At 49.0% G+C, this 23560-nt stretch overlaps 2 protein-coding genes and 1 non-coding gene across 4 annotated transcripts; 1 reads left to right on the plus strand and 2 right to left on the minus strand.

Annotated features, from left to right (window-relative positions):
- Nucleotides 1–825: 825 nt before the first annotated feature.
- On the minus strand, nucleotides 826–2549 carry LOC100283949 (uncharacterized). 2 transcript variants are annotated; one of them, XM_008679690.4, is made up of 4 exons: nucleotides 2235–2549; nucleotides 1935–2024; nucleotides 1639–1842; nucleotides 826–1112 (listed from the first exon to the last, which is right to left on the minus strand). In XM_008679690.4, the coding sequence occupies exons 1-4, from the start codon at nucleotides 2527–2529 to the stop codon at nucleotides 1024–1026; spliced, it is 678 nt and encodes a 225-aa protein (XP_008677912.3). In that variant the 5' UTR covers nucleotides 2530–2549; the 3' UTR covers nucleotides 826–1023. The 2 variants fall into 2 exon arrangements, with proteins under 2 accessions (XP_008677912.3, NP_001150319.2); NM_001156847.2 differs by having other exon boundaries at nucleotides 857–1112; nucleotides 1935–2027; nucleotides 2235–2495.
- Nucleotides 2550–3998: 1449 nt separating this feature from the next.
- Nucleotides 3999–6120, minus strand: LOC100384266 (Core-2/I-branching beta-16-N-acetylglucosaminyltransferase family protein). The gene is made up of 3 exons (NM_001176831.1): nucleotides 5904–6120; nucleotides 5008–5547; nucleotides 3999–4756 (listed from the first exon to the last, which is right to left on the minus strand). Exons 1-3 carry the CDS (start codon nucleotides 5904–5906, stop codon nucleotides 4103–4105), a joined length of 1197 nt encoding a protein of 398 aa, NP_001170302.1. The 5' UTR covers nucleotides 5907–6120; the 3' UTR covers nucleotides 3999–4102.
- A 4813-nt stretch (nucleotides 6121–10933) lies between these two features.
- On the plus strand, nucleotides 10934–11030 carry LOC111590743 (small nucleolar RNA Z119). The gene has a single exon (XR_004855783.1). It is a non-coding gene; the product is annotated as a small nucleolar RNA Z119 (small nucleolar RNA).
- Nucleotides 11031–23560: the final 12530 nt, after the last annotated feature.

Below are 23560 nucleotides of genomic sequence, written 5' to 3' on the forward strand. Positions count from 1 at the left end.
TACTTAGGGCGCTAGCTCTCCTCCGCTAGACACATTAGCACTCTGCTACACCCCCCATTGTACACCTGGATCCTCTCCTTACGCCTATAAAAGGAAGGACCAGGGCCCTCTTACAGAAGGTTGGCCACGTGGGGAAGAGGACGGGACAGGCGCTCGCGTGAGGCCGCTCGCTCCCTCCCGCGTGGACGCTTGTAACCCCCTACTGCAAGCGCACCCGACCTGGGCGCGGGACAAACACGAAGGCCGCAGGATTTCCACCTCTCACGCCCGTCTCCTCCCCCTTCGCGCTCCGTCTCGCGCCGACCCATCTGGGCTGGGGCACGCGGCGACATTTCACTCGTCGGTCCAGGGATCCCCCCCGGTCTCGAAACGCCGACAAGATTCAAGAAGAGGCTAGCAAGAAAATGAGATTGGTTCATTGGTCTTTCATAGCTTCTCCTGACTCAACTTTGACTCTGGAAACTTTAACTTGCGGATCAGTTGCTTTGACCTTCAGATGCTCGAGGTCGATTGATATAATTCTTGAGAATCCCTTGGACCTGTGGGTTAGGACCCACACACGCTTCCGCTGCTTCACTTTGATGTTTTCCTCCGTCAAGAGAGAGAAATTCTCAAGTTCAATTTGAGTGTGTTTGGTTCGAGGAATGAAGTGATCCATGTTCTTCTCACTCCTCACTTTTTTATTTGGTTTGTGGAATAAAATGGGTTGATCCATCACCACCCAATTCCTTATAAGCTAATAATTAGTATATACATGAGGAGTGGGTTGATTCCACCAAAATTGATGGAATGAACTTATGATGAATCACCTCATGAAGCATAGAGTGACTCCATAAACCAAACACACCGTTTATCTGCCTTTATTTTTACTTGCTCAAATCCTTGATCGACATGTAATATATGTACAAGCGGTATTTATCTGCCAGGTCTTTATTTGTAGCAGCTACAAGAAATACAAGCAGCAAAGTCTATGACCTCTTGGTATCCATGAGATGCTCTAGCATGGAAGGAGTTTTCCAGTTGCTACACTTGGGTGAACTCCAACGCGTTCCCGTCTGGGTCTCTTGCAAAGATCGCTGGCCTCCCAGATTTGCTTAGCGTGTAGCTGATTCCTGCATTTACCACTATTTCATTAGTATCGAGATAGAGCAAACCATATCTTCATACGGTTGGTAAAAGAAAGTTATGCTGGTTTACAGTCAGTCTTTACTCTTCAATGATAATCTGGCCTGATGAAAAACAGACCACAATACCGAATCATGTCATGGTAAAGGCTTATTAAGGGAGGCCTTATTTATTTTTATCGTATATTATATAAATTGGATTATGGTGGAAGAGTAAAAAGATAAAATATCACTTTGAAATTACAAATAAGCTAAAATAAATTACACAATGCTCGCTTCTTTCAGCTTATTCGTAGTCACAAATTGATATTTTACCCTCCTATTTCACCATAATCCAACTTATATAATCTAGTAGAAAAACAAAAACACTCTAAGTTGAAAGAGTTTATGACTTCACTGACGTTACAAATAGCTTTTCTAGGATTGAGCGAGATGATCAACACAACAAAGATCATGTCACATAGCAGCATATAATTAGGGCAAAACAAAGGAGGAAGTGAAGATCCGGGCGTACCAGCTTCATCAAAAACTTCTTTCAGCTTCAGAACATCTCTAATCGCTATACAGGTATGCCGATCACGTCCGCCGTGCTCGGGGCGTCCGGTCAACGGATCAGGATTCGGCAGCTCCATCAGGTGGATCATCTCAGAACCCACCCAGAGCCAAGCGCCCCTGTACGGGAGCTTGTCGTTTGGCCGAGCTGGATTCACCCTCAGACCTGGTTGAGCAATTGATTCCGTCAGCTCATTTGCTTTCCAGGCGAACACGCCGCAGAGAAGAGCAGAAACACGAGGTGAATAGCCAGCTCACCCAGTAGGTCCTTGTAGAACGCCAGTGACCTCTCAAGATTCTCGCACAGGATCCCGACATGGTGAATGCTTACAACTCCATAATCAGGTTCTGCTGCCCCACCAAAGAGCAGACGGCAAATCTGTTAACAACTCGTACTGGGAAATTAAAGATGAGCAGCCACGGGAAACCTAATGTCCGGTTCTGGATCCAGTGGTAGGATAGTTCGTGGACATAGTGCGAAGCTAACTACAGTGGGTCGGATTGGATTTGACATTTTATATAGCAGCCAGGCAGCAGCAAGAGGCAGTCACGACTCACCGTGCGCCGGTTCCTGCGCGGTGACGAGCTGCTGCTCGCCCCCGCCCGTGGCAACCGAAAGTCGCGCTGGGATGCGGCGTGGCGCGGCGGCGGAGGGGAGAGGCTGTGCCCTGGCCGCCGACGGGGCTGTGGATGCGGAGCGGAGGGGGAGAGACCCTGCGAGCCACCCCGTCGCCATTGCTGCCTTTGTTGCCAGGGACGCCTCCGCTTGCGTTCTACCCCGCGGCCCGCGCGCGACTTGTGGACTGTATGGTATTGGGCCTCTTTCTTTGTGTCGCTCCGGCCTTTCTGTCATTTTCTCCCCCACTTTTGCTTTTGCTGGTTGTTTCAACTTATTTCAGGCTTCTTGTCTCCCCCCCCCCCCCCCCTTGTGTCGCTTCAAGTTGCTGACAACCACCAAACGTTAGTTTTCAGATCGTTTTTATAAGAATCATTTTAATAAAAAATCGTCTAAATTCATCATAAGAATTATTTTAATGAAAATCGTCAAAATTCAACCTAAACATATAATCACAGAGTTGTCACGATAGTAGGAGTCTAGATCTTAACCTCTATAGACATCCTTCATCTTTCTATGTACATAATCACGTGATATTCTTCCCCAACCAAATTCTTAGCAAACCTCGCCAGAAAATAATGAAATAAACATACCCATAATCACTTCTTTCGGACGGTTTTCGACGATTTTTGAATTTTAGATCTGTTTGCAAATTCAAAACAAAAAAAATTTTCATGAATCCCGACGAAAAACCGTGTTTCTGTCTGGTTTTCGGTATTTCTCAAAAAATCGGTGTACAGGTTTTTACTTTTAAAAAAATCCTGAATTCCAATTTTCTTTGGGAAAATTTATTGTTTGTTACAAAAAAAATATGATTTTTTAAATAAAAATAAGTATAAGATATACCATGTTGCTCAAAACACATGTAGTTTTCATCATAATTTTTCCTCTGTTTTTTTTAATGTTTAGAATCTTAAAGCAAAATTTTAAAGACCAGGAACGAGAAATCGGCCTAAACCCCACGGTTCCCGACCGATTTATAAAACTTGATGAACGCCGGCTAATCGGGCACTACAGTTCCTGGAAACTAATACTAGTCGTTAGATTTTTTTTATAGATTATTGTGAATATGAATTCTAATAAAATATATACATATATATAATTTAATATATTAAATCCTATGATATCATTTAGGGATGTGAATTTTGACGGGTTGTATATATAAATTTTGATATATGAAATGTAGGTGTGTTTTGGCTTTTGTTTAAGCGGTATCATTATCTCGTTTGGTGGCTCCAATCAAGATTAATGTTTTTTTATTTGTCGTGAGTCCAACTCTAACTGAGACTAAAGGGGAAAAAAAAACTATTCACTACTAGTGTTGATTAAGGTTGTAACATCGATTATTCAGGATCGTATCGTCTATACTGATTAGCGGTGGCAGCAATTCTGATTAGTGTTGCTGCTTTGAAATTGGTTGTGCTGTTTGGTGTTGTCTAGGATTTTTTTAACTCGAATATTTGTCGTACGGCTAGTTTATTTTTGAACGCAGAAGAAGAAACGTGGATGTCGTGTCTACGGTGCCTCAGGGCTCCCAGAACTCGATCGCTTTGGAGCAAGTTTGTGTATAATTGTGTACGTGATGGAGCTACACTGCTCGATGATGGATGACGATCATCGAGTCTAGAGTACATATTCATAGCAATCAACTGTAATGGCATGCCTTTAGTCATACTAAATGTGTTTAGTCATACTAGTAGTAGATTGTAACACAGTTGTGCGTTAAATCAGATTCAGAGGTGTCTTTGTGTCACGTTGGAGAAGATTCAGATTCAGATTCAGAGGTGAGCAGTCAGAGTGACAGTGACAGTCAGCCGTATCCGAGCAGCTTCGGGGCGAGCCTGAGCAGCGGCTGCAGCGTGCCGGGCGCCAGCTTCCTTGCGAACAAAAAGCACACCTGCGCCGGCTGGCCGTTGTAGGTGCAGTTGCCCTGGTCCTTCCCGGGCGCCGTGAGCCGCCTGAGGAACGCCTCGCCGACGTCGGCCTCCCCGAACGTGGCCGGGTGCGCGCCGCCGCGGGACCAGTCCACCCACGTGACGCTGCGGTTGGCGATCCGCGCGGGGGCCAGGATGGAGAGCGCCGTCGGCAGGTAGTGCTCGTCCGCGTAGCACGGCGGCCGGCAGTGCTCCCGGAACTTGGGGTAGTAGCGGCCGTCGGCGACCACGTCGACGGCGAGGGCGCGCTCCAGTTCGAACCACTGCGCGCCCTTGCGGAACTGCTCGCGGACCACCTCCGGGGCCAGCCCGCCCTGGTACCGGCCCCGGCCTCCCGGGCCCGGGTCGTCGAACGCGCCCACGAAGCTCTCCCGCGACCGCGTCAGGTAGCTGTACACCGCCGGGAAGCCGTACAGCGGCACGCACGACTCGGACAGCAGCACGAAGCGCTCGTTGCCCGGGTCCAGCAGCGCGTTCGCCAGCAGCCGCCGCTCCGCGTCGAACATGCTCGGCTCGCCCCACTCGGCCACCTGTAGCACGCAGTTGAAAATAAATGGCCGTCATTTTCAGCTCCGATCCCCCCCTTCTCCGCCATCCATCCACATTCCACGACCCCACGTCGTCGTCAACGTAGAGGAGCCGTGCAACATGGACGGCCATGATGGTAGGCCGCCGGCCGCCCGGACGATCGTCAAAGCGAAACTGAAACTCGCGAGCCCACGTCAACGCAGAGGATCGGAGAGCTAGCCGCCGTACGTGCGCGGGTGGCGCGCGTACGTACCTGGCTGGGCACTTGGCGGCGGTAGAAGGCGGACGCCGGCGCGAAGTCGGGGCGGTACCCCGGCGTGGCGTGCACGTAGACGGAGAAGAGGCCGGCGTCCCCGCCCCCGGCGCCGGCGAAGAAGCGCTCCCACAGCGGCGCCAGCGGCAGCGGGCCGCGGGTCAGGAACATGAAGGCCACCTTGGGCGTCCGGCGGTACGGGTAGCGCCGGACGCTGGGGCGCCACGACGCCGCCCACAGCAGCTCGTCGTCGGTCATGTTGTGCCACGCGGACGCCGGCGCCCGCGCCCACCGCTCCAGCGGCTGCTTCCCGCCGCCCGACGGCGGCGCGGGCGGCAGGGCGACCGGCGGGCGCGGGAGCGCGGACGAGTAGGCGGGGCCGCCGACGAGCAGCGCCACGGCGGCGAGGAAGCCCGTGCCGAGCACCGCCACGAGGAGGAGAGGGCGGAGGAGCTTCAGGGGCAGCGCCGCCGCCGGACGGACGGTGCTGGGGTCCTTGCCGTGCACTACTGCTGCTGCTGCCTGCGGCATGCCGATCAGCTGAAAGGAAATCAGAGAGATTAGTAATTCGTATGGGGGAATTGATTGCTGAGCCGGAGCCGGAGCCGGGTGAGGCCGCGTGGGATCAAAGAGATGACGAAAGCTTTGGACTGGTCGTGGTCGATCATCAAGGAAGCTGGTAACAGCAGCCAGCACTCAGCAGTGCGGCGGTTATTTGTGAACTGAAGCCTGGATGGAACAGCATAAAGACGACAAGCGCACGCAGCTTCGGTCGGCGCGACGACGGCGGAGAAGACGACGAGAAGAGGTCCCCACGGGCCACGGCCACGCCACAGCTCGGGTAAACGAAAACAAGCAGGTGGCTGAGTGGGAACTGGGAAGGGACGGAACCGTACCATGTGGGCGACGCTGTTTCAGTTCAAGAGAGAGAGGACGGCGTAGGAGAGGAGCCGTCGTCTGCTCGTCTTCGTCTTCTTCTCGGGCGGCGCGCAACGGCCGGCCTCGGTTCAGCTCAGCTCCTCGGCGGGCGCGACGGACTGGCGAGGGAGACGACAACGCAGGGCAGAGGAGGGTGGGAGGGGGCGAGGGCGACGGAGAGGTCGCGGCTCTCCGGTGTGCGTTGGCACTTGGCAGGCAGGAGGTGCACCGGTGCAGTCCAAATCAGAATCCGGGATTTCAGTTTTCAGCAAGCAGTGGTGAAGTGGTGGTGGTGACGAGTTATGTCACGCACTTGTTTATCTCCTCTCCTCTGTTTGCCAGTACAATCCTAGTGCTCAAAAAATTAACTAACAACCAATATTTTCTACATCACAACGAAAGGCGAGCGTATATGATCTGCAAGCGCGTGACTAGATAGATATAAACACTACCGGAATCAGCTCCTTTGCCTTTACACTCGGCAAAGGCTTTGCCGAGTGTAACACTCGGCAAAGAACGCTCGGCGAACTGTACATCGGCAACGGCATCTTTGCCGAGTATTTTTTGTCGAGCACTCGGCAAAAACTTTGCCGAATGCCATTTGGCACTCGACAAAGAAAAGTCACCGTCACGGCGCCAAGTGACGGTGACGGATCCTTTGCCGAGTGCCTACGGCGACACTCGGCAAAGACTGGTCCAGTGGACCCCACAGCCAGTCCCTGTGTCGAGAGCCCTAGTAGGCACTCGGCAAAGGAGGTTTCATGTGTAGAAACCTAGGAGAACTACATTGAAACTCTATGATTTCATGTGTAGTTCTCCTAGGTTTCTACACATAGTGTCCCACAACTTTCTCCAAACATTCTAAAATTTTTATCGCAGCCTGTACATATGATATCATGACACGTGGACAAGTTTCAGGATTTTCTGACTTTGTTTGTGTTTTATACAATTTTTAAACATGTGTATGACAAGTTCACGGCCATGTTTAGTGAGCATGTTGCTCGAAGTTTCCGGTCCGCTCCTAGAATCGGTCGTAACTTATGCTAAGTAACATGAATATCATTTTTGCATGCACGGTTTTCCAAGTTTCGAGTGACCTACAGTTCAAATCTAAATTTTCCGAAGAAATTCAAATAAACGAACTAAATCTACTAACGATTGAAAACTCTGTTAAAATTGTCCACAAATGATACATGTAGGTCTACATAGTGTAGGAACATACCACAAATTTTTTGAGAGACAAAATAAAAAAATACAAATACACTTTGCCGAGTGTCCAGAGATGACACTCGGCAAAGTATGCTTTGCCGAGTGCCTAGTATGCGGCACTCGGTACAGAACCTCTTTGCCGAGAGCCAACGGCTGGCACTCGGCAAAGACTAACGGCCGTCAACTTTGGGACGGCCGCTGACGGCCGTTTGCCGAGAGCCCCTTTGCCGAGAGTTTGACACTCGGCAAAGTTGTCTGTGCCGAGTGTCGTTCTGTGCCGAGTGTTCAACTCTCGGCAAAGCACGTTTTGCCGAGTGCCTAACTTTACCGAGTGCGACACTCGACAAAGCTTTCTTTGCCGAGTGCCCGACAAAAGGCACTCGGCAAAGAAGCCAACACTCGGCAAAGCCTCGGATTCCGGTAGTGAAAGAAAGATAGTGTCCTGAGGATATACTAATATGTTTACACCCTGTAGACTTATATTGTGTACTGCTTCACGTGAACTTAATAAAATCCGTATCTCTAAGAGCGTGTTTGGCATGGCTCCAGAGCAAAACTCCAAGGAGGAGCTGGCTAGGGCATGCCAAACACACTAACTCTAGAGCTGTAAATTCTATGGAGTTTTTGGAGCTGCAATACAATTTTTTGGAGTACCTCTTTTGCTGCTCCAAAAACTCCAAAAAAACAATCTAGTCATGGAGTTTGGAGTTATTTACCCGCCACTGTCACCGGTTATGAGAAACAATCTAAACTCTGGAGCAGAGTTGCTCTACCTAGAGTTTTTAGAGTAGATCTGCTCTGGGGTGGAGCAGAGCCATGCCAAACACACCCTAAATAAGATTTTTAGATAATAGAAAAAAATCAGCTCCGGCTTTTTACAGTTGCTTGCATATGGCTTTGCAAAACAGTACACACAAATCTTGAGCGAACTAAAAGTGACATAAAAAAGAAAGCCTAAGATATATGCAGACAATCACTAAGACGATATAATTATTACGACTAACATGTGCATTTGCAAACGATGTTACTTGGTGAGGTCACAGTGGCGATGACTGTTTCGGACAAATATGGTTCCATGTCTCTATTAAATGGTATTCAATTCCAGTTTTAAAATGGACAAATATGGTTGTCTCTTCATCTACCATGCTATGTTGACTTTTGTCGCTAGAGATGTTAGCCTTCTCTTCATCGTTTGGATCAATTTCATTTGTTAACATAAAGAGCTCTCAACTATGGCCACAGTTGCACGTGTTGTTACATGTGTAGAGCTTTGTGGTTGATGCTTTCGTGATGTCGGTGAGAGCAACTCAGTTTGATGCCATAATGGGTTCGTTGTGATAGCTCAGCTGGAGGAATGAAAAGGATTCCTGAGTAGTAGCACATCTAGCCAATGTATGATCTTCCCTTATGACGTGGCGACGAGGACTAGGCCCTATTGAGCGCCTACCGGCAAGACTTATTCTTCTTTGTCTCTCTCCTGCTGTGGCATCAGGTTCCTTAAAACCTGAACCGATTTCGAGCGCTCTCCGCGTTCGGCGGCTGTTCCGCCCGTCTCGCACCGACCCGTGGCGGACCCGAATTTATTATCAAATTGCGTTGAGCTATCTCGGGTCCGCTCCCTACGGCCTCTCTCTCCCCCGCCTGCTTCCCACTCCCACTGTCCCACGCCGCCTCCCGCTTCCCCTCGCGCTCGCTGGCGGCTTAAGCGTCTACCGACGGTCTGCTTGGTCCCCACCACCGTCACAGACACACGGCTCCAGGTTCAGGTGAGTCTCCATCCTTTCCTCCTCTCCCCACACCTGACCCCGCTTCCCCTCAATCCTGGTCGCCGGCTCGCTAGGGTTACTTCACAGTCACCCGCGCGCGGATCATCGCCTCCCTCACTCCATCTTTCCCATGTGTTTGCTTCCTCCCGCTCCTGGGCCCCTCGCGCGCTACCTTGGCATCCCGTAGATAGCCAGGGCGGCGGTGGCAAGCCAGTGAGCCGTGACGGCCTGGATTCGGCGCCGCCTGGGTGCCGATGTTCGAAGAAGGTGACCTCTGTCTTCCCTGTGAGGCCACGTTCCCGGCCCAGTGGAGGCGCAACATCCTGGAGGACGTGTTGGCGCAGGCCACGTGGCATATTGGGGGTCTTCTTGGGGCGCACCTATCTGCAGTCTAGCTCGATGTTCGGTACAGGCAGGGATGGTTAGTTTCTGGCCGTCGCCTGCTCCTGCACATAACTGTAGGGGTGGATGTCTCCATCCTGGTGATGTCAGAGTACTTGAAGTTGTATATGACCCTAGATTGGATGTTAGGGGTCATATTGATTGTGTGTTGTATTTCCTCGGAGAGGGGAAATGTATGATTTCTATTCTGAAGCTAAAAAATACTATCTCAGAACGTGGCTTTCAATTTCTCTGTCCATGCCTATGAAGCAACCTGTCTACTGAATTGAGACACTATATTTGTCTCTGTTAGCAATGATATCCATATTATGTTAATATCTAGTTGTGTAGCTTACAGTTAGCCATTTGGATTGGTGTTAATGCTTGCACTATCCTTACTTGAAACCTTCAAATTAATTAGGCCTCATCCTAATGGATGCTTCGGGGCGATTTGGATGGTGACCTCTGCTTTATTACTTGGGATGACAAACTGATTCCAAAGAAGGTTGATTATATGGACTACACTGCAATGAGGTCACACATAATGGACCATGTTGTTACACTAGAGGTACGCTCCTTACTCGAGTGTCTTTCAATTGCTTGTTTTTTGGATTATGTATACTGTCGTTGATTTGCCTTTCTTATTTAGTTAAAGTGAGATGCCAGATTTCTATACTTGCAAAATATATATTTACAAATTGCTGCGACCTTTCCCCTAAGAGGGTGCTGCATTCCAATTTAATGATATGTATGTATTGTATCGAGCTAAGGAACCTTGCATGTTTCTAAAATGTGTGTGTAATTAGGGTGACTTCATTAAATAGATGATGATAGGGCAATAACGAGCATATAGATCTGGCTATTAAGACCATTCAGGTAACATGGTAATGTGCATTGGCATGTAGAAGTAATCTACCTACTTGAAAAATACATGCTTAGAATGGAAAAAATAATATTATATTTGTAGTCTAAATTCGTACCCCCAGTTTCTGAGCTAGGTCCAGATGCTCTATTTGAGCCAACGTCTGTTGATAATTTCTTAGACTCCCTGGGTAGAAAGAAAATAGGAGTAAAAACTCTTCTTCAATAGATTTTACTGATATTACTTGATTTGTTCACTTTGATATTAATTGCTTTTGTAAAATACCGTCCAGGTAACATGGTATTAATGTGCATTGCCATGTAGAGGTAATATACCTACTTGCAAAATACTTGAAATCTGTTGTTCAATTGATTTTACTGATATTTCCATATTTAAAGTGCATTCATTTCATATTTTGATACTTCATTTTGTGCTAATGATTTGTGCCATTCTTCTCTGAACTCTAGGTTCCAGGACCAGCTAAGTCGGGTTATTCAGGTGATAGAGATGGATGAGTGTGCGTATCAAGAGATGATTACACACTTGCACCTTTGTTCCATCATGTGCCCAAGAAGGTACATGACATAATCCTTCTATATTGTTGGTACCTTACCATTATGAACTTCTTTATTTGACTTATATACAATTACTAAAAGAACAAGCAGAAAGCGTAGATCTTGCTTTGTGTCGTTGCTGTTTGAGTTGGTGGAATGCAAGTTTTTACAATTTTCCCTGTATATTTTATATTTTATCTGCAAAAAAACAAGTCCTGAGATTTTTTTTCTTGTGCTTTTGGAGATGATGGTTCTTATCAAAGGCTGTTTCCAAGGGGAGCCAAGAGCTTTCCCCTGTGCTGCAAGACAACTAATTGCCATTCCGATCCAAAGCACATGTTGCCTACTTGTTCATGGAGCGATCTTTTTATATCTTTACTATTGTTTTTTATAAATATAAACAGGGACGCCAAGATGAGCCCGAGGCAGAGTCCAGGGACGCTAAGATGAGCCCGACCGCAACCGCCTAGCCGTCAGCTCTAAAGAAGAAGCCAGGGGACCGGTGGACGTCAGGGTTCCGTCGTGGTGGCCTGCTAGATCCAGATTCAGCAACAAAGGTTTGTGATTCGTTTGGCCTTAGGATGACAAACAATTTTTATTTTTCCAGAATCCCACTGAAAGAGAGATGGAGTTGAATGAGAAATCTGAAAAGAATACGCAAGAGGTAGATGAGAAGTTCCAAAACACAAACTTGTATTTCAAGAACTTAGAGATGGAGCTTCGGGGTATGCTACCATTCATGTCTCCAATCATGCTTAGATTACTGTCTGTGTGTATGTTCTAGGGTTGTTTGTTCTGGTCCCCCCTCTTCACAAATTATCTTTACCTTTTTCATGTTCTTTTCGGTAGAGTTACACGTTCTTCATAAGGAATCAGATAGATCTGAAAGTTTTACTGTCACACCCGGTTTTAGAAGGCAAACCGAATGCGAACCATGTACGTGCCAGGATCAGTTATTCACGTACACAGCAGTTACATAATATGGACATCATCACACAGTGCTCAAAATAGTATTAATAAGGGAAATAGTCGATTACATCATACGTCTGAGACGTCCATATAGTTCTTACAATAAATCAAAGTGCGGAAAAGAAACGTAGATAACGCGGCCTTCACAGGCAGCCGACTGGGGGTTGCCGCTAACCCACACCTAGAACTCGTCGTAGTCTTGGAACTCCTGGAAGTCTCCTTCCACAGCTTCATCTTCGCCTGAGCAGTGGTTGCAATGCTGACAACCTGGGGGGGGGTTTGGTGTGTAGAGCAAGGGTGAGTACACATCAACATACTCAGCAAGTATCCTGTTTGGCTGTAGTGGACTAACTTTATGTGGGGATAAGTCAAGCAGTTGCTTTTAGTTGGTCAGGTTATTACTTACTAGTAGAAAGCCAGGTTTTAACATTAACCCAAGTTATTAGCCCAATGTATCCTTTCCAAACGGAAAGAATACCACTTACCAATACCATAATCGTAATCAGAACCATCAATCTCATTGTCACCTGCACCAAAGTATCTCTGATCAAGTATCACTAATCTCTGGAGCTCCCTTGGCCGCTCATAACCGCGAGCACGGCTGATATATCAGTTTCATAACACTCTGCAGAGGTTGTGCACTTTACCCACAAGCCGTGATTCCCTCTCTGGCCCGGGCTTGCAAGACCCTTATTCACTCCCGAGGTGAATGGCCAAGGATTCACTATGAAGCCTTTACAAAGATTCCCCGGGGCTGTAGCCACCCGTTAGGTTTCCTAAATGTACCGCACTCCTCCCCAAGGGACAAATCAACCTTGGCAGAGCGAGCCGCATACACCGAGCCCCATTGACGGCACGACGGCGAAGCGAACTACACCCCGGATCCTCTAATTATTCAGCTAAGGGCACCCCATTCCACCCTTATGGTTGCACTGTTTTCCCGGGCGGTCATCCATTGAACAGGTCCTTACGGAGAGGCACTCGAGAAACCGCTCGAGTCCCCTTAAATGCCACAAGTATAATCATAAATAAGAACGGGAAAACAGCGTATCATAGATAACCACATCATGTTCATTGATTAAAGTTGAGCAATAGCATCAAACTAAGCAGTAATAATCCGACCCAAATAGGTAAACAAGGACATGGATAACAAAAAGCTAGTCAATCCTTAGGTATAAATGTGTGATGCGGGAGGTGAATTAAAGAATGATTAGGACAGAGATAGGTCAAAGGACACTTGCCTCCACCAACCGACTGCTGCTCAGGGGCTTCTCCTGCGAATTCCTCGGGCTCTTCGACCGGATCGTTCTCTATGCGAGCGCAAACATACATACATCCATCCACATATTTAATACAAAAGAACAGTACACCATACAAGGGAACAAATAAAGTGAGTATGCATCAAGTATGACATTCGATATCGCATTTGTTATGGTTAGAAAGAAACGGGAAAGGGTCTCGCAGGGGGTTAAATCTTATGCACTAACGATCAATTACAATTGGTTCTTAACAAAAGACTTCTGTTACATATACACTAATGGAAACCTAATCATTTTAAGTTGATCAACATTGCACGAGATAAACAATTAACTACATGAATCAATTAGTATAACGGAATTTTAAATTAAACTTCCTATTTCAATGGCATGAACAATGATTAGCCTACCTAAAATAAAATAGCTATGAGCGCAGAAAGTAAATAAAATAAAATAAAAAAAATAAAAAAAACAGAGGGGGGGGGGGCGGTTGAACCGGCCCTAGGGGCGGTTGAACCGGCCCTGCGCAGGGGGCGCGGCCAAGGGCCAGGCGGGCGGGCCAGGCGCGGCCAGCGGCCGGCCGGGGCGCGGCTGGGGCGGCTGGGGGCTGGCCGGGGGCGCCAGGGCGCGGCCGAGCGGCCGGCTGGGGCGCGCGGCCAGGGGCCGGCTGGGGGCGCGGCCAAGGCGGTGGCCGAGGAGAGAGGAGGGGGAGGGGAGAGGGAGGGAGGAGGGAGAGAGGGAGGAGGGGGGGGGGCTCACCGGCGGGGGCGGCCGACGGCGGGGAGCGGCGGCCGAGCGCTAGGGCAGGGCGGCGGTTGGGCAGGGGTAGGGGTGGCGGCGGCTTAGGGTGGGGGAGAGAAAATGAGAGAAAATGAGAGGGAGGGAGAGAGAATTGGGGAAAAAGGGGAGGTGGGGGGGGGAGCGGTTGGGCCTTCCAAGGCCCAAGAGGGGGCGCCAGGGGCGGCTGGGCCGGCCGGGGTCGGCCCACGGCGCGGGAGAGAGAGAAAAAGAGGAGAGAGAAAGAGAGAGAAAAAGAAAGAAAAGATCTTCTTCTCATTTTCAAAATCCGATCTTTCTACATGAATGCATTTGCACTTTCAAAGCAATCAAAAGAAATGCAAGGTTCGGCATGGTGCATCAAACAACATAAAGTATTTAGGGTTTTTCTTACACGGGAAATCCAAACCGAATCCCGCTAGAACTTTGGAAAAGGTCAAGGTTTAGCGAGGGAAAAAGAAAAAGAAAAGGTAACGCCCGAATTTTGGCGAGTAAAGAAAAAATTCAACTGCAAAAAATTCGGGGCGTTACAAACCTATCCCCCTTAAAAGAATCTCGCCCTCGAGATTCAGGGCTGGCTAGCAAAGAGCTCTGGGTACTTGGCCACTAGATCATCTTCACGCTCCCAGGTTGCTTCTTCCTCAGAGTGGTGATTCCATCTGACTTTGCACATTCTGATGGTCTTCCTTCGGGTGACTCTGTCTGCAATCTCAAGGATTTGAGCTGGCTTCTCAACATAGGTCAAGTCCTCCTGGACCTCAAGACCTTCCACTGGCAACTGCTCTTCTGGCACACGCAAGCACTTCTTCAACTGAGACACATGAAAGACATCATGCACAGCAGACAAATTCTCTGGCAGGCTGAGCTGATAAGCCACTTCTCCACGCTTTGAGAGGATCTGGTACGGACCAATGTAGCGGGGTGCTAGCTTGCCTTTCACTCCGAATCTTCTGACTCCTCTGATCGGTGACACTTTCAGATAGACAAAGTCTCCGACTTCAAAACTCAGCTCTCTTCTTCTTGTGTCTGCATAGCTTCGCTGCCTCGATTGCGCTATCTTTAGATTCTCTCGGACCATCTTGATGTTCTCTTCGGCTTCAAGCAGAATGTCTGGCCCAAACACTTGCTTCTCTCCAGGCTGATCCCATTGCAACGGAGTTCTACAACTCCTTCCATAAAGCGCCTGAAACGGTGACATCTTCAAACTGGCCTGGTAACTGTTGTTATAGGAAAACTCTGCATAAGGCAATCGCTTGTCCCATCCGGACTGATCTTGCAACGCACAGGCTCTCAACATATCTTCGAGAATTTGATTGGTCCTTTCAGTCTGGCCATCTGTCTGCGGATGATAAGCTGAACTGAAATTCAGATGCGTGCCCAAGGCTTCATGCAACTGCTGCCAGAAGTGAGAGGTGAACTGCGTTCCTCTGTCTGACACTATCTTCTTTGGCACACCATGAAGACAAACGATCCGAGACATATACAACTCTGCCAATACTGCACTGTTGTAACTGGTCTTGACAGGTATGAAGTGGGCTGACTTGGTCAAACGGTCCACCACTACCCAAATAGAATCGTAGCCGGCTCGAGTGCGAGGCAATCCGACTATGATATCCATACCAATTTCATCCCATTTCCACTGAGGGATCTGCAACGGTTGCAACAATCCAGCTGGTCTCTGGTGCTCTGCCTTAATTCTTCGACAACTATCGCACTTAGCCACATGCTCTGCGATTTCCCTCTTCATTCCGTACCACCAGAATTTCTTCTTCAGATCCTGATACATCTTCTCACTACCAGGGTGAATCGAATAGGCTGTCTCATGAGCTTCCTTGAGGATCAACTCTCGAATAGACTGGACATTGGGAACACATAAGCGGTCTTTGAACCATATCACGCCTTCAGCATCTTCTCGAAAATCTTTGCCTCTGCCATCTAGAATCAATCGCCGAATCTCACTGATCTTTTCATCATTCTTCTGCGCTTCTTTGATTTCTCGCTCCAAGGTAGGTTCCAATTCAACTGTGACTCCTCGCGAATTGTTCAGAAACCCGAGACTCAACCTGTCGAACTCCTTGGCCAACTCATAAGGCATCGGGCGAGCGACCATCAGATTGACTTGACTCTTTCTGCTCAAAGCATCTGCCACTACGTTTGCTTTGCCTGGATGGTAATGAATCTCCAACTCATAGTCTTTGATCAGCTCTAACCATCTTCGTTGCCTCATGTTCAGCTCTGTCTGAGTGAATATGTACTTCAGACTCTTGTGATCTGTGTAAACATCGCATTTCTGTCCATACAGATAGTGCCTCCATGTCTTCAGTGCGTGAACCACTGCTGCCAACTCTAGATCATGGATTGGGTAATTCTTCTCATGAACCTTCAACTGTCGGGACGAGTAAGCCACAACTCTTCCCTCTTGCATCAACACGCATCCCAAACCTGTGTAACAAGCATCACAATACACCGAGAAGGGCTTGTGCACATCAGGCAAGATTAGGACAGGCGAGGTAGTCAACTTCTCTTTCAGCGCTTCAAAGGCCTCTCGACATTTCTGGGTCCACTTGAACTCAACTTTGTTGCCTAGCAACGCTGTCATTGGTTTTGCAATCTTCGAAAACCCTTCAATGAATCGCCGATAGTATCCGGCCATTCCAATGAAGCTCTTGATTCCTCGAGCATCCGTTGGCGCTTTCCAGTTCAGAATGTCTGCCACTTTCTTCGGATCCACAGCCAATCCTTCTTTGTTGATTATGTGACCCAAGAACAGGACTTCACTGATCCAGAACTCACACTTGCTCAACTTTGCATACAACTGGTGCTCTCGCAATCTCTGCAATACCATCCTCAAATGATCTGCATGCTCTTCTTCGCTTTGAGAATAAATCAGAATGTCATCAATGAATACCACCACAAACTTATCGAGATAATCCATGAATACACTGTTCATCAGATTCATAAAGAAGGCTGGTGCATTGGTCAAACCAAAAGACATCACTGTGAACTCATATAAACCATACTTGGTAATGAATGCCGTCTTCGGTATGTCTGAAGGTCGGATCCTGAGCTGATGATAACCTGACCTCAGATCGATCTTGGAGAACACACTGGCTCCTCTCAACTGGTCGAACAGATCTTCTATTCTGGGCAAGGGATACTTGTTCTTGATCGTGACCTCATTCAAAGCTCGATAATCGATGCACATCCTCTTGGTGCCATCTTTCTTTTCCACAAATAAGACAGGGGCGGCCCAAGGCGAGGTGCTTGGCCGGGTGTAACCTTTCTCTGACAGCTCATCAATCTGCTTCTTAAGCTCAACCAACTCTGGTCCGGATATTCTGTAAGCTCTCTTAAAGATGGGGGCGGTTCCAGGAAGAAGCTCTATGGCAAACTCAACTTTCCGCTCTGGTGGCATACCCGGTAAATCCTTTGGAAACACATCTGGGAATTCAGACACAACCTTGATACTCTCAACTGGATCTGCTTCACTGCTATCGACAGCCATCTGATAACAACTTCCTTTCTTCGGCTCAGGTGGGACTAACTCGGTCACCACTTCCTCTCCTAGTGGGGACACCAACTTTATTGTCCTCTTATCACAACTGATAACTGCCTGATACTTATCTAGCCAATTCATCCCTAGGATGACATCTATTCCCTGAGTACCCATTACTATAAGGTTGGCGGGAAACGCTATCCCCCTTATTTCCACACTTATATTTAAACAAATGCTATCAGCTCGAATTCTACCACCAGCTGAGTCAATTTGAATGGGGGTTGACATGGTAGTAATCGGAAGATTATGTGCTTCTACCCATGATGCAGTAATGAAAGAATGCGTTGCTCCAGTATCAAATAACACTTCTGCAATATGGGAGTCGACTGGGAACATACCTACTATCATGCCGGGGGTCTCCTGAACTGCTTCAGCCTCCAAGTGATTCAATCTTCCATGATTATAGCGCTGTTGAGGGCGGTTGCCTGCTCCAGGCTGAGACACATTCTGCTTTGCTGGGGCATTGGGGCCTGACTGCTGCTGGGCTGCCTTCTTCGGACATTGCATCACCCAATGGCCCTGCTCTCCATAGTGGAAACATGCCCTGTTTCCAACCTGAGCTGGTGCTGCCTGACTGTTCTGCTGGTTTGCTGGGGCAGGAAGACGGGGTGCTTGCTGATTCTGCCTTTGAAACTGACCTTCTGACTGATTTCTCTGACGGTTCTGGTACTGATGCTGAGGATACTGCCTTTGGAACTGCTGATGCTGCTGACGCTGCTGAGGCGGACGCTGGTTCTGCCTGAACTGCTGAGGTTGATTGCCTGAAAAACGAGGGCGATTGCTGCTTCCAGGCTGGGGTCCACTGATCTTGCGCTTACGATCTTCCATCTCCTTGCGCTTCCTTTCTGTCATGATTGCTCTGTCAATCAGGTGCTGGAATGTTGGGAAGGTGTGATTCATCAGTTGATACTGCAGGGGGTCGACCAAGCCTCTCAGAAAACGGTATTGTCGCTTGGCGTCAGTGTTGACATCCTCAGGAGCATAGCGAGACAATTGCAGAAACCTGTCTCGATACTCACTGACAGATGATGACCCTTGCTTAAGGGCCAGGAACTCCTCCTTCTTCACTGTCATCAGACCTGCAGGCACGTGGTACTGACGAAAGCTACCTCTGAATTCTTCCCAGGTGATGGTGTCGGGGTTGGCATGGGTGGCGAGGTAAGACTCCCACCATGATTGGGCTGCTCCTCTCAACAGACGGGGACCATACAGAACCTTCTCCCTGTCATCGCACTGAGCGGTATGCAACTCCCGCTCCACAGTGCGCAGCCAATCTTTAGCATCCATGGGGTCAGAAGAATGAGCGAACGTTGGTGGATGACCTCTCATGAATTCAGCACGCTTGTCTCTGGGCATCTGAGGCATCTGAGGCTGGGGTGGTGCTTGCTGCTGTTGCTGCTGCTGCTGCTGCTGCTGAATGGCGGCCAGAGTCTGACCGATGGCCTGAACTGCCTGAGTCTGCATCAGAAACATCTGCTCGATCGACATCGGGGGCGGGGGCGGCAGCTGCTGCTGCTGGGGCACCTCATCTTGTTGACCGGCTTGCTCCTGCTGAGCACGCCTTCCTCCTCTGCGCCTGTTCTCTGACATCTGCAGAATGCAACCACACATCAGAACTGATCTGGCAAATCTTGCAGCATAAGAAAAGAGTATAGAATTCTTCAACAGCACTGAGCAGGTGAGCATCTTCACTGATCTCCAACACAGACCACACAGCTTCTCAGATCAAGAGGAAAGTGGAATAAAAGGTTTCCCAACTATATAACTAACTCCATTAACATAATATGTAAACCAAAATGCAGGGGATACCCACACTCTGGTAACAGTCATTACAAAGATCCAAACCAAACATAGTTCATCATGACAAACATAAATGCACAGGATATAGCAAACTACCCTGTCTAACTAAGACTAACTAAGACCGAGATTAACGCTAAGACTGAAGCTTCTATGCATATATTTCGTATTAATTACAAGATCCAACTCTAGCGATCTATGGTTCTAGATTTATCTTGGTCTTGTAGTCGGGATTGCCATAAGGCTGGTGTCCACGCTGAGGTGAGCGGTACGGGTGCTGAGTCCCGACGGGAGCGGGGGAACCACCATCCAGATGACGACGTTCCGCGCGCTCAGCCCGCAGCAGGGCGATCTCAGCACGAGCCCTACTCAGCTCGTCTAATGCATGGTCCAGTTCCGTGTTTAGCACGGCGGCTAGGTTGACTGTGCTGCTCAACCTAGGATTGCCCTCACCGACAGGTGAGACAATCACGCCTCCTGTGCTGCCAGATGGACGGCGGGGGTAATACTTCAGGTCAAGACCGTCAGCTGCCCCACCGAAAACCGAGCAGTAGTGCGAAAGCGCACGCCGTGCAGCATCTTGCATGGCTGCCTCAGCTGAGTCCCGTTCAGAGATAGAATAGTGCTCTGAGCAGGCCTCTGCACCCTGGAGACTGTCCTCCGGACAGCGCACCAAGCAAGTCGCCTCCCAGCGGTCCGGGTAGACCCCGCGACTATGCTGGTAGACCACACAGCGATACTCGACGGACCAAGTATGCCGGTCAAATGCCCGACGTAGCAGGGTGTCGAGCGCATCGTGGAAGTGACACCCGCGAGCAGCGTCGCGAGTGATGGGTCGAGCAACCCATCCTTCCGGCTCAGGGTTAGCAGAGAAGTCGGTGTCGTGGCTCGAGCCGTCGTCGCCATCTCCGTCGTCTGGGTCTCCTCCAGCAGCTACTCCAGAAGCTGGGGCGCCCAGTGGTGGTGCAGGGGGCGCCTCCAGAGGAAGCACAGGAGAGCAGCTCCTCACAGACTCTATCTCCTAGTGGAGCGAGAAAGAAGAGCCCTGCTGCTCCTGTCGTCGACGTTCCTGCTCCTCACGCAGGCGGTGGTGTAGTCTCTCCAAGTGGCTGGACTGTCCGGCCACGGGACGGCGAAGCGGACGCTCAGCAAGGCGAGAGGGTAAGAAGGGGATGACGGACTTTCGTGCAGTGTGTCTAAGTCGAGCCATCTATAAAAGACATCGCAAGCAAAAGGGTGAGAACAGAATTAATATGACCAGCAAATAATGAATCATAAGTGAATGAAGGATTAGAATAAAACATGATTTTCAGCAAGGTATAATATATAGTAGAACATAGGTTTGGTCGGTATGACCAACTTTTGAAGGGATATCAAAGTCAAGGCAGAGACAGGGGTCTATAGTCCTTAGAACGACCATTCTACTCTAGGTCAGCGGTCCTACAGTCAGCACGGCTTTGATACCACTTATGTCACACCCGGTTTTAGAAGGCAAACCGAATGCGAACCATGTACGTGCCAGGATCAGTTATTCACGTACACAGCAGTTACATAATATGGACATCATCACACAGTGCTCAAAATAGTATTAATAAGGGAAATAGTCGATTACATCATACGTCTGAGACGTCCATATAGTTCTTACAATAAATCAAAGTGCGGAAAAGAAACGTAGATAACGCGGCCTTCACAGGCAGCCGACTGGGGGTTGCCGCTAACCCACACCTAGAACTCGTCGTAGTCTTGGAACTCCTGGAAGTCTCCTTCCACAGCTTCATCTTCGCCTGAGCAGTGGTTGCAATGCTGACAACCTGGGGGGGGGGGTTTGGTGTGTAGAGCAAGGGTGAGTACACATCAACATACTCAGCAAGTATCCTGTTTGGCTGTAGTGGACTAGCTTTATGTGGGGATAAGTCAAGCAGTTGCTTTTAGTTGGTCAGGTTATTACTTACTAGTAGAAAGCCAGGTTTTAACATTAACCCAAGTTATTAGCCCAATGTATCCTTTCCAAACGGAAAGAATACCACTTACCAATACCATAATCGTAATCAGAACCATCAATCTCATTGTCACCTGCACCAAAGTATCTCTGATCAAGTATCACTAATCTCTGGAGCTCCCTTGGCCGCTCATAACCGCGAGCACGGCTGATATATCAGTTTCATAACACTCTGCAGAGGTTGTGCACTTTACCCACAAGCCGTGATTCCCTCTCTGGCCCGGGCTTGCAAGACCCTTATTCACTCCCGAGGTGAATGGCCAAGGATTCACTACGAAGCCTTTACAAAGATTCCCCGGGGCTGTAGCCACCCGTTAGGTTTCCTAAATGTACCGCACTCCTCCCCAAGGGACAAATCAACCTTGGCAGAGCGAGTCGCATACACCGAGCCCCATTGACGGCACGACGGCGAAGCGAACTACACCCCGGATCCTCTATTTATTCAGCTAAGGGCACCCCATTCCACCCTTATGGTTGCACTGTTTTCCCGGGCGGTCATCCATTGAACAGGTCCTTACGGAGAGGCACTCGAGAAACCGCTCGAGTCCCCTTAAATGCCACAAGTATAATCATAAATAAGAACGGGAAAACAGCGTATCATAGATAACCACATCATGTTCATTGATTAAAGTTGAGCAATAGCATCAAACTAAGCAGTAATAATCCGACCCAAATAGGTAAACAAGGACATGGATAACAAAAAGCTAGTCAATCCTTAGGTATAAATGTGTGATGCAGGAGGTGAATTAAAGAATGATTAGGACAGAGATAGGTCAAAGGACACTTGCCTCCACCAACCGACTGCTGCTCAGGGGCTTCTCCTGCGAATTCCTCGGGCTCTTCGACCGGATCGTTCTCTATGCGAGCGCAAACATACATACATCCATCCACATATTTAATACAAAAGAACAGTACACCATACAAGGGAACAAATAAAGTGAGTATGCATCAAGTATGACATTCGATATCGCATTTGTTATGGTTAGAAAGAAACGGGAAAGGGTCTCGCAGGGGGTTAAATCTTATGCACTAACGATCAATTACAATTGGTTCTTAACAAAAGACTTCTGTTACATATACACTAATGGAAACCTAATCATTTTAAGTTGATCAACATTGCACGAGATAAACAATTAACTACATGAATCAATTAGTATAACGGAATTTTAAATTAAACTTCCTATTTCAATGGCATGAACAATGATTAGCCTACCTAAAATAAAATAGCTATGAGCGCAGAAAGTAAATAAAATAAAATAAAAAAATAAAAAAAAAACAGAGGGGGGGGGGCGGTTGAACCGGCCCTAGGGGCGGTTGAACCGGCCCTGCGCAGGGGGCGCGACCAAGGGCCAGGCGGGCGGGCCAGGCGCGGCCAGCGGCCGGCCGGGGCGCGGCTGGGGCGGCTGGGGGCTGGCCGGGGGCTGGCCGGGGGCGCCAGGGCGCGGCCGTGCGGCCGGCTGGGGCGCGCGGCCAGAGGCCGGCTGGGGGCGCGGCCAAGGCGGTGGCCGAGGAGAGAGGAGGGGGAGGGGAGAGGGAGGGAGGAGGGAGAGAGGGAGGAGGGGGGTGGGCTCACCGGCGGGGGCGGCCGACGGCGGGGAGCGGCGGCCGAGCGCTAGGGCAGGGCGGCGGTTGGGCAGGGGTAGGGGCGGCGGCGGCTTAGGGTGGGGGAGAGAAAATGAGAGAAAATGAGAGGGAGGGAGAGAGAATTGGGGAAAAAGGGGAGGTGGGGGGGAGCGGTTGGGCCTTCCAAGGCCAAAGAGGGGGCGCCAGGGGCGGCTGGGCCGGCCGGGGTCGGCCCACGGCGCGGGAGAGAGAGAAAAAGAGGAGAGAGAAAGAGAGAGAAAAAGAAAGAAAAGATCTTCTTCTCATTTTCAAAATCCGATCTTTCTACATGAATGCATTTGCACTTTCAAAGCAATCAAAAGAAATGCAAGGTTCGGCATGGTGCATCAAACAACATAAAGTATTTAGGGTTTTTCTTACACGGGAAATCCAAACCGAATCCCGCTAGAACTTTGGAAAAGGTCAAGGTTTAGTGTCACACCCGGTTTTAGAAGGCAAACCGAATGCGAACCATGTACGTGCCAGGATCAGTTATTCACGTACACAGCAGTTACATAATATGGACATCATCACACAGTGCTCAAAATAGTATTAATAAGGGAAATAGTCGATTACATCATACGTCTGAGACGTCCATATAGTTCTTACAATAAATCAAAGTGCGGAAAAGAAACGTAGATAACGCGGCCTTCACAGGCAGCCGACTGGGGGTTGCCGCTAACCCACACCTAGAACTCGTCGTAGTCTTGGAACTCCTGGAAGTCTCCTTCCACAGCTTCATCTTCGCCTGAGCAGTGGTTGCAATGCTGACAACCTGGGGGGGGGGTTTGGTGTGTAGAGCAAGGGTGAGTACACATCAACATACTCAACAAGTATCCTGTTTGGCTGTAGTGGACTAGCTTTATGTGGGGATAAGTCAAGCAGTTGCTTTTAGTTGGTCAGGTTA

This window comes from Zea mays, chromosome 1 (assembly GCF_902167145.1).
Source record: "Zea mays cultivar B73 chromosome 1, Zm-B73-REFERENCE-NAM-5.0, whole genome shotgun sequence".
Lineage (NCBI taxonomy): Eukaryota > Viridiplantae > Streptophyta > Magnoliopsida > Poales > Poaceae > Zea > Zea mays.